The sequence below is a fragment of the Triplophysa dalaica genome, chromosome 2 (assembly GCF_015846415.1).
Source record: "Triplophysa dalaica isolate WHDGS20190420 chromosome 2, ASM1584641v1, whole genome shotgun sequence".
In the NCBI taxonomy this organism is placed as follows: domain Eukaryota; kingdom Metazoa; phylum Chordata; class Actinopteri; order Cypriniformes; family Nemacheilidae; genus Triplophysa; species Triplophysa dalaica.
In genome coordinates, this window is record NC_079543.1 from 13399297 (window position 1) to 13410852 (window position 11556).

The following is an 11556-nucleotide window of genomic DNA, read 5'->3' on the forward strand; positions in this document are numbered from 1 at the left end:
GTCTGTGGCACTGCTCAGGTGTAAGGGAAGCCCAGGTTGCTTTGATACCGGCCATCAGGTCATCTGCATTGTTGGGTCTGGTGTCTCTCATCTTCCTCTGGACAAACCCTATAGATTCTCTGCGGGGTTCAGGTCAGGTGGGTTTGCTGGCCAATCAAGCACAGTACCACAACGGTCATTGAACCAGCTTTGGAACCTTTGGCAGTGTGGGCAGGTGCCAAGTCCTGCTGGAAAATGAAATCATCATCTCCATAAAGCTTGTCAGCAGAAGGAAGCATGAAGTGCTTTAAAATGTCCTGGTAGATGGCTGCATTGACTGTAACATTAACTCTTGTTGTTTTTGAATGTTTAATCTGTGGCAAATTTTTATGAGTATTTGTCTGTTGGTATTCCCTGCAGATGAGGCTTAAGCCTATATATATATAAATATATATTTAAGCGTCCAGACTAATTGTTCTCAGGCTGTTTTTTAATTGTTCAGTGCTGTATTACTTGCCTTGGCCACTATGGTTAGCTGAATTAGCACATTGCTGCTGTTTTGATTCTTTTATTCAGTTTTTATTTCTTTTTGTCTCCTACACTGTAAATATGTTTGCCACCCACCAATAAAGCACAATTTGGGGGGATTATGCATCACCTCTTGTGCAACACGTCATTGCCTTAATTCGTTCTTACAGAGTGGCCGTCTTTGACAAACTTAAGTTAAGTTGTGGTCACAAAAGTGCAAGTGCATAGTTATGTTTGGTTTGATTGTCAAGATGAAACCATCTAGTAGGAACAAAATCAGAACCTTGTAGTTCTATAAATATCTTGTGTTTAAAAGAACAAATGCATTCATACAGATTGAAAAAACTTGAGGGTGAGTAAACGATGACAGAATATTTGGGTGAACTAGCCCTTTAAACTCTTCAAACCTGGCTCCCCAGTCACATACCTCATGAGAGTTGTGCTTAACTAAATTGCTTAATTATACAACAACCTAAAAAACTCCAGAAGCAATTGTCTGGGTAGTGGGAGCTAAAAACTATCAGTGACTTTTAGGTTCGACAGAGCACAGCTACACTATTATGATGTTCTCACAACTTCACAGAAGCTCAAGAAAAACTATCACCTGAAGTTCTGTAAGTTTATCCTGTGTGTCTGTCATTCCAGACATTCTCATAGTCCTGGCAGTGGGCTGTTCTGGCATGATTGATTGCTGGCATGTCTCTCAGAGCTCTGCTGGACATTGAGGGCTGCAGATGTTCAGTTCTGATTTAAAATCCAAGCGGCAGTAATGAGCAGAAGAGCATGCAGAACTCTTATCTGCTGCTTCTTGATGCTGCTGGAACAACAGGTTTGCTTGTACAGGCGAGTACTGCCTGGTTGGTTCCTTATTTGCACTTATAAATATAGGTTTGGCTTGGATGTGCAAAAGAATGTTGTATGAGATACTTTTGACACCAGTGGTAAAATGCCAGCTGGAGGACACAGTGATTGGCATACCGTCATCTTCAAGTACCAACAAAGATATTTCCCCCTCCTCCATCATCAAAAAGCTGCCAGTAAATCAGACACGCACTTCTGTGAGACGACTGATAGAGAAGGAGAGGGAGAAAATGATTTGTGTGTTACATATTTGTTATTATTACATGTCTGGCTGGGTCACCGAGTTTATCACTTTGTTCGGTGTCCAACAGGTCTGAAATGTGGGCGGAGGATGCAAATCGGGCAGTAAGTCTTAGAAGGATGATAAGATTTATCTCTCTGTATCGAGACAGGATGTGAGGGAATAGATCAATACAGAACAGAGATAAAGAGGAGAACAGACTTGCCTTTCTTTGGTGATCCCATAATTGAATATGACATCAGCAAAGTGAATGAGGCTGTAAAATGATGACGGCTTTATTGTTAGCATGTACACCCGCATCTTTTTTACAGAGATAAACAATTATATCTTGTCAACACAACACAAAACAAGATTTAACATATACAGACAGGACATGCTATCAATGCATACAGCAAATCCTGCATCAAATGCTCTTTATGCCACACCTGACTGTGCAACGATGACAAGAATATTTAAAGCCAATACATAAGTGTGTAGATACCACTTTATTTGACAGCAGATGTACGAACACCCTGTTCTCAATACACATGGATGTCTGCAATTTAAATTTTCACATCTTGTAAACAACTGTTGTGAACTTTCATCACACAATGTGTGTTTTCATGCATATGTCGGGGCGTCTGCTTAATTACATCAGACGGTGGGGTGCTGTCACCCCTGAGACGATCTCTTAAGCAATCAGTTTACCAAACAGTGACTCCGCTGGTGAGGACACAGAAGGTTCTGTGTAGGTTCTGACTGTGCTGACGTCTGTTGTTCACATCAGCTGCCAGCTGGACTTTCAACAGGTGCCAGACTATGACAATAAACTCTCACTGTGTTCATACGGAGTTTATAGAGAATTTCGAACAGCTTACATAAGATGCCATTTTTGGGCATCATAAACCATCCATCTCGAAATGACAGAATATATTACCGGAAATCATTAATGGACAACTTATTATTTGGGTTTATAAAGTTCGGCTCATAGGTGATCATTTTGTGATGGTGCAAAAAGGCTTAAAGGGATAGTTCACCCAAAAATGTAAATTCTGTCATCATTTACTCACCCTGTAGGAATGTCAGCAACCAAACAGATCCCATCCCCCTTTTACTGTCAAAGTAGGGCAAATAAGTACTATGGAGGTCAATGGGGGTTGACATCTGTTTGGTTACTGACATTCTTCCAAATATCTTCCAAATATCACTTTTGAAGCACACTCACATTTTGAAGCTTACAAAAGTGTCAGCCTTTAAAAAGGGTCTGATTTCAGTTCTCACTGAATAAACATAAATATTTGAATATCTTTTAGGAAGCAACAACAACAAATAATCAGAGATTTTGTTAAAGGTATTTAAACTGTGTACATGCAATGACCACAACCCAGAATTTAAAAAAGGCTGTGGCGACTTTATTTTTACTTTGTTTATTCAGAACAGTTAACATTCTTTTGAGTTTGATGCTTTCAACCAGAAAACAAGCACTTCCAAAATCCACTGGAAATGGTATACATACAGTACAGACACTTTTGACATACTATTTCAATGCACCACGATTAAGAATGCACTAATCCTAATCCTTCAAACTATTTAGGACAGACATTATGTGATTTAGGATACAGCTTCTCCGTGTAAGGCAAAGGAAGAAATAGGCAAACAGCTATTCAGTAGCCACATAGTCTATATCACAATTCCCACATTGCACGGCCAAACAACTTCAGAAAATCCCAAGAACCCATGTAATTATGGCAGGCTCCATAACCACATCTAACATCTGACACAGACTCTTTCTGAAAACCAAAACCATTATGAAAATTCCACAATGGCCCCCCATCAGTCACACGTCATGCCACAGACCGGAGTCGCGGCAGCTGCGGTGAGAAGGAGACAGGCCGAGTATGGGTGGAAAACAGCCTTGGGAACATAGCTGTCCGCCCATCTGGAGTGACTGAATCCATAACGCATTGACAGGGTGTATTGCTGCCTGCCACGGCTCTGCTCTGCATGTCTGCCTTGTGCTGTCAGGGCACGATATAGTAGAGGGGATCAGTGTGGGACGAGTGTGTCTGCCAGCAGAGCTCTGCCCTGAATCCGTCAATCAGCACTATCTATCTGAGACGGACACAATCTCTGGAGCTTCTCAAGAGTAAAGGGTCAGCGTGACCCTTGATGAGCTCAGCCGCTGCCATTTTGGGTGGCTCAGTTCAATTGAGCTTGGGCACATTCAAATCATGCCATCAAAACTCAATTCCTAAAATACTCTATAATACTATTCACTGTCATCAGTGATCATGTAATCAATTTCCTGTAATGTGGAACAAGAACATTTAAAGCCTCTGAGGTGTATTTACTATTGTAACAAAAAATGGGCCATAACCTATTATTAGATTTTTGGCAGCTGCAGGTGGTTTTAGGCAAGGAGGATTTTTTTTCAAGACTGCATGCGATTGGAGAAAATCTGTGTGGTGCAAGATGAGATCACTGAAGAAATTTTAAACGTGTTCTAAAAGCAAATAAAAGTCTAATTTAGCTCATAGACATGCACTTAAAGCTTCTTCCATTTTGATTTCATGGGGTCATTATCTCAATCCAATTTAGTTCAAGTCAGCTACTGTCTTAATGAACATCGGCACGTATCATAGTGAAGCGTCTGTTGACGTAATATGTTCCTAGAACTTTTAGTCAACAACTTGTAACTCAAAAAGCAAAGACATGATTACTTAAATTAAACTGCCTAGCATTAAGTTTGACTGCTATCACCACACAAAAGGCTTTTTAATACAGCATCATTCAGACATATTACTCGTTTTAGCAATAACCAGTCACATTTAGAATGTCCGATACACAGGAACATTAAACATTGCACACTGTAAATTACAAGGATTTAATGATAATGTATATAATGTAATAAGTCTTATCTATGTTGGCTTAGTCTATCTAGTTTTTCTCCTCTGTTAAAGTGGATGTGATGTCTAACCCTCATTAGGTGATTTTAGCCGAGTAATAAGCGATCGTGTGTCATTATTACACTGGTTTAGAAAAGTACAGTGATGGATCACGCTGTGTGCAAAGCTTCACACAAACACACAAGACAGCCTTTGCTTGTGCTCGACGCCAGCAGACTCATTTCTTGTTAGCAAGTCCCTCATAGGGCCGTGACAGTGGCTGTGACAACCGCACCACAGCAGTGGTAAAGTGCCATGACGGTGGTGAGCTGCCAGGGGTGGTAGTGCAAGTCACTGTGATAAATATAAGTGTAATAAAAATGATGATCAGGATTGCAATTTGTAGCCTTTCAGTTGCAGATGGTTTCATTTAAAATATTTTAGATTAACACAGATTTTTTATTTTTAAAGCAATCGGGATTAAGCAGTTTGTTTCAAATGGAATTGTTAAGGACAGTAAGGGTTAATACGCGACTGACTGAAATTGTCAATACCTTTTTTATTTATTATTTAACTTTGTTATATCATTTAAATTTTAATTATTTACTGATGTTTATTTAAATGTTTTTATATGCTGTAGTGTGCCGTTTCACTGATGGATTTGAAGATTAAACATGGACGGATGTTACATCCTCATCTTTTTAAGATATCATATTTCAATTTCAAGTATTTAACTATTTCAAGTATTTAAATAAGGTCCATATTTCTCATCCACTTGTCATGTGGTTGCTACACGCAAATATAATAATATAAATATGAATTATATAAAATAATATCAACCACTGTTGATTCGTCCATAACCACCAGGTGGTAAAAACTGTCAACGTCACAGCCCAAGTCCAACATTATTGTTTTTTCCATTCTCGATTCGTCGATTTCAAAACTGCTATTAAAGGTTATGGCTTTAGATAACTGACCCCAGAACAGAGAAGACAGCCTCCCTTCAGTGAATTATTTCTCAACTTCAATAGGGCAATGATGAAAGCTAGGAGTGAAAAATGATGGGCTTGTTCTCGCGAGGCAGTTGAAAATATGACGGGGGAGGGGTGGATACCGCAGGGAAGAGAGCATGTCTTCATCCAAACTGCAGCTACCAATATCACATCTGCATTACAATGAGGTGATGGTTCTACGGAGACATTATCATCAAAACTCTCTGGTTTTGAACTGCCTGCTCTTATAGGCTGTGCCAGTAGATGACATCGGTTTGAGCACGGGGAGACGAATTACGCGCCTGTTCCGCTGCAAGTGGTAACAGGTCATAATTGAGTAAATCATCACCTCAAGGAGGCTGTAAAGCTTAGGGTCAGCAATGGAATCGGTTTACATGCTCAGCAACACAGCAGACCAGCCAAACTAACAAGCCCTTCAGAATGATATAATTTGCAAGGTTTTTACCTTTGCCTTGACTAAACTCTTCTTGAATCTTCTTTACTGCTGACAGACCCTCCTCCTCTTCATTCCCTGCTAAGGAAAGAAAGAAAAAAAAACAGGAAAGCAGGGTGTTAAATATACTAATTAACACATTCTTATCACATCGATCAATGAGATGAGACAGCATTTGTAGGATTTAAATCAATGAACCAACGAAAACACAGTACTTTTTTTTAAATGATACCTTCAAGGATAAGCATAGCGTTATGAATCAGAGTTATATTATAGTTATTATATCTTCAAACAAATGTTGCAAAATAAAAACCTAACAATTTGTTTAAGGTGCTAGTTTTCAGTTGCTTACAAAGATACGTTTTTTTTTAAGCAGGGCCAGTGCTATGCACATTTAGCGCATGTTAAACACTGGAACAATCACGCCAGCAGGGAAAAAATATGTTCTGTAGATGTAAAGCATGTAGCATGGGGTTCGGAAGTAGCAGCCATTACACAAAACTTTTACCATGAACATTTTTACAAAACAAATAAGCAGGCAATGCATATAACACCATGGCCGTCGCTAGTGGAGTGAAAGGTGGTGACAATTCTAGGGGCCCCCACTTGCCCAGGGGCCTCACAAAATCCAACAGTTAGGCGCTGTGTCCACAGAGATGTTTACACCTGCTGTGTTTATTCAATTGTTCAACGGTAACGCCACACTTTCTAAAAAAGCCATCCTTTGACATTTTTTTTCCGCTCAGCGCTGGTGCTATGCGCTTTTCCCATAATTAGCGCCGGCGTTCGACCGGGCACCCAGAGTTAAAAAATGCTCAAGTTTTCAGCAGCATAAATGCGCCACGGCGGACAGATCCCCTTATACTATAATGTTACCTGTTTTGTAAATAGTTTAAATACATGAATTGTATACATAAGATTTTAAGAAAATCCACAAAAGCATGCAATCTGGCAGAAAACAAATCTAAACTATTGTGATTCCCCCTCCACAAAATGGTTAATGTTTTAGTCTGAAGGTCCGACACCAAGCTTGTGAACAAAACCAATCAGAGTGGAGGCAGCAGGCAGCTCATGAAGTTATAGAACAAGAGAATGAGTGACTGAAAATGTTGAGCCAAAAATCTGAAATGTAAAAAAAAAGGAGAAAGGAACTCAGAGAACTGCTGTTTCCCAGTCTATAAGACGTTTGTTAAAAATAGAGCTCTATAATTCCAGCGAGGTGAAAGGGGTAAAACAGGGTTATCCGGGGGTAAGAACATAATAAAGCAGATGTGTAACTACATGCGTGATCCTCATAACATGGAGTTGTCAGTGTCTGTGTCTATTAAAGACATAAACACATGATCATCTCCGAGCTGCTCTGATACTTCACACGCATTTCACTGTTTCCTTTGAGAAAAGCTACTTGCACTGAAACTCAAAAGGTCTTTGCAGCGGCCCAACAAAATATAAGTATAAAAAAACAGTAGTACACTTGGAGCATAAACTGTATAGTTACTATTAGTCTGGTTCATGAAGGTCTCGTAACAAAGCATGTATATAACAATTAATCAAGAGACATGCAAGAACTAATACAATTAAACATTATCAACAGGCTTCCATTTGTGAACTTATCAAACCAATTTGTATGTATCATTTGATACATAAACTCAAAATAAAACTCTTGCAACATATGGACATATGGACATAAGACATATTACCCTAAATGAGAAATAATGGGCATGATAAAACTTATTTAATTTCTTTAATGATCGAGGCATGTGCTTCTTGCCATGTTGACCCCAAATAAGAAGAAAACATGATGGCACTTTAATAAAACATTTTTTCTTGTGTTAAACACAAATTAAATAAAGTAATTTAATCTTGGATAGGATGAGGGTGAGTCATTTCTATGAAAAGTTTCATTTGGTTTCATCTGGGTGAACTATTAAGTCATAAGTGGAGCGGTGTTGGTTCACTGATCTGAAATCAGCAGTAGAGATGATACTATACCAATGAACACATGCATGCCCAGGCTGACCAGATGTCTTGAAATCTCATATCCCATTCCTCTGGCTCCTCCTGTCACTATGGCAACCTTTCCATTCTGCTTGGGCAGATCTAAGCAAGACAGGAAACCAGAAAATTATGAAAATAATATATATAACTAACAATAATAGGGGTAAAAATCTTGTTTAACCCAGAGATGTTTAGGGCACATTGTAATGTGATCTAGAATGTGTAGAGGTCTAAAGTAAAAAATAAAATATATAGTCAATGTATCCACTGATGTTTCACAGCCAAGCCAATTACTCAAGCGAGGAATTTACAAGCTCTAAGCAATGTTCAAGGTGAAAGTTAATTCAAGGGTAAATAACGCTCAATGGCCTGCATTGTGTTGTTCTAAAAACATCATTAATGATCCTTTTAAATAATCCCGTCTGGCCTCAAAAGCTTTATATATTTCTGATAAACTCATTGTGTGGATGGATTTAGGTCTAATCCTGGCGCATTGCCCTGGAACAAGATTGCCCATTGACAACGATTTAAAATTTTAAACTTATCTTTACAAAAACGCAACTGTAAAAACATGACTAGAAAATGAATGGTAAAAGAGCATCACATACTGTAACAACATCGAGAAAAAACAAAATTTGTAGGACAAACAATGACACGTTAAACTTAGTCAGTTATCTTACTTTGACATAATTCTTTTAACTTTCTGAATATTAACGTTGCAGAAAGAATGTAACGTTACGACTGTGCACATTTTTCACAACAGCAAACGTTGAGTTAAACATTTCCAAACTCCACCTGCAAGCTGATAACTAACTGGTCAACGTTTGACAGCTGTTAAAAGACGACAGACACACCTCACATACTCAAAAATAAAATCCTCTAACCTGGCAATCTGAACGATTCGTTGAAAAGCTGGTATATGAGAACTTTCACGCCATCTAGGTAGAGTCTGATGAAGCCAAGTATAATGTGCAGAAACCGCCACATGTCTGAAGATGACAGCGTGTGTCTCAGTGTTTACGCTCCGTGCTAAAGCACAGTAGGAAGAGTTCCGCTGTTCTAAGTAAAGTTCCGCTTTCTACAGCAGGCGTCAATATTTGCTTTAGCGGAGCGAAACTGCCGGGGATAAAAACAAGAACGAAAGTAAAACACTGTCTTTGGGCCCAACAGTTTGTTCAGTGTGCTATAAATTCTAATATTTCAGACCAGTCACCTTATAAAAAAAACATGAATAGAATTTAAAGCACACTGTTTGCACAATTAAATTTTGCATTAAAAGGTGTCACACTAAAGCTGATTAATATTACTCTCTACATGCTGTAATGCAACTTCTAAAAGAAAGCTCTTGAGCACATTAGCCTCAAACCCCTTTATTCCCATAAATCAATTCAGTTATGTTTTCATTTTTATCCATTATTCTCTAAATCAATTTTGCTAGGGCCATTACACAAAAATGGATCCATATTTCTGTCCCAGACCACGAAAAAGCATGAATACTAATTTAAAAACAAAAAACAACACTAAAAAACCTAGAACACCAAAAATCTACCGATGTTATTTGTTCTTAATCTCTATCACTGCCATAAAATATTTTATTTTACCATAAAAAAATTAAAATCCTTGTATGATTTTAATTATTACGGCCAAGCCCCGTAGGGGCTATGCCCACTAACGTTTCTGTATTATTATTATCCGTTTCTGTATTATTGTTATATTCTTCCCCAATGGGAGTCTAAGGCTGTCCTATGAACCGTATGTAGGAAAATGATGAAACGTTGCACACTTGTAGTGGTGGTCCTGAAAAGTCATGTGACCAAGTATGGGGTCTCTAGTACTCACTCAATAGCGCCATAAGCAGTTCAAAAATTAACTTTTGAAACGATTGTGATTTTTGAACCCATTGATCTACAGAAATTCTCAGCACATGCAAGCACTCGTCACGCTCATCTCATTCCATTTGTTACATTCATTCAGACAGTAAAGGCCATCTTGAAAAGTACAGTATTGGGTATTTTTGGTTGTCCTAGAAATTGAGATTGATTGATATGAAAATTGGCTCAGATGATCTTTGGACTGAGCTGCACATAAATGACACAACAGAATCGTATGACCTACTGGTCAAAACAAAGGATATGATGTTCTGAAATTAATCTGGCCACCAAAAATGGATCTGATTCTGTATCTTGGCCATTCTTAGTCTATCATTACAAAACTTTGCACGCTTCATTGACACCTCTGACTGGGGATCCATGCCAAATTTGGGAACAACGCCACCAATGGGTCGCTATTTTTGCTCTTTACTTTTGAAATGTTTGTCAGAAAATCGAGATATCTGTGACTGAGGAGATTCCTCCTGTCATGCCGGATCGTATGATAATGATTATGTAAAGGAATTCTGTCATAAATCGTTTTAACTGTATATATCTGCACCAAATTTGGTGCTCGCCATTGAATAGTAAAATGTGTGTGTTGCTATATTCAGTGTTGTTGAAAAGAAGATTTTTTGTACAGGTACAAAATGAAGTGGTTTGCTTTTTTCATCATTAGCCATTCCCTCCACTGACCATTTATTAAGTGTTTCTCTAAATGGCAATACTTTGTTTGGAATTGGGTTACATTTTTTATTTTTTATTTTAATGCAACTATTACATATGTATTGTTTCATTTTATTTTTTCTTTCATTCATTATTTTAACCATGACTAATCATAATCACCTTAGTGTATACACAGTTAATGCTTTCCCCAAGGATTTTTCTATATCCATTTTAAAATAGTGAATGACTAAATACCATATAAATTAGCTTCAAACATGTTACATTTGAGTTTGTTAGTGCACATTTTATGGTTTATCTGTGCAGGTCAATGCAAAAAAATCTGAAAAGGTAGATGGCTATCATTCTTTAATTACGTGATTTAGACAATACAAGACATTAAGCCCATCTCCACCAACTGTCAGAATGCTCTGAGCTTCATTTCCTGAATGAACCGCATACTTTTCAACATTCACACTTTTTCTACATTCCAATCGATAGAAAACATAAGTCATTTGCTACTTCTGGTTCATGCAGACGTTAAACACTGAATACAAAGCAGTTGCTACACAAGAAATCATTTTATGCAGAATGTCAGATTAATGGTTTTTTCTGTATTCACACATGCATGTTTTTTTCTAACAGGAACACACAGATATTGTACTGAAAACTCCTCAAGAGACAAAAACGCAAACCCGGGTTTAGCTTTGGTGTGATGACAGCAGGATGCTGAGATTCCTTAATGTTTGACTAGTATTGTGTAAACAGACATTTTCAACTGAAAGTGCTCCCAGGCCTTCTAAAAAAATTGGTCTGAGAAGGAGAGGCGGAATGTGGGGGATTGTGGAAACTAAACACGACATTTGCTGAGAGTTTTGATCACCTGTCACTTACTTTTTATGAGAATCCAGGATCAATGGGATCACCTTAAGTCAAATGGGCTTTTCTACACCAGCACTACAAATTTGTCTCTGCAGGTCATATGACAGCACCATGTCAGCATGACCTGAGGGTCTTCTGCCGTACCGTCTGTCTTATCATTCGCCATGTTGTTTTATCTTTTCCGTGGCAGGGAGGGTGCCTTGTATGAGCATCTATAAGCACTGAC

At 38.3% G+C, this 11556-nt stretch overlaps 1 protein-coding gene across 4 annotated transcripts in view; it reads right to left on the reverse strand.

The window, feature by feature from the left end:
- Window positions 1-8925, reverse strand: part of dhrsx (dehydrogenase/reductase (SDR family) X-linked) — a 30064-nt gene extending 21139 nt beyond the window's left edge. For 2 of the 4 annotated variants that reach the window (XM_056735530.1, XM_056735516.1), the window contains exons 1-3: window positions 8802-8925; window positions 7912-8019; window positions 5932-5997 (exon numbers count right to left, since the gene is read on the reverse strand). In XM_056735530.1, the coding sequence (XP_056591508.1) occupies window positions 5932-5997; window positions 7912-8019; window positions 8802-8904 (277 nt within the window). In that variant the 5' untranslated portion in view covers window positions 8905-8925. Of the gene's footprint in view, window positions 1-5931; window positions 6001-7911; window positions 8020-8801 lie in introns of all 4 variants that reach the window. The other 2 variants (XM_056735524.1, XM_056735507.1) reach the window with 1 other exon arrangement.
- Window positions 8926-11556: the final 2631 nt, after the last annotated feature.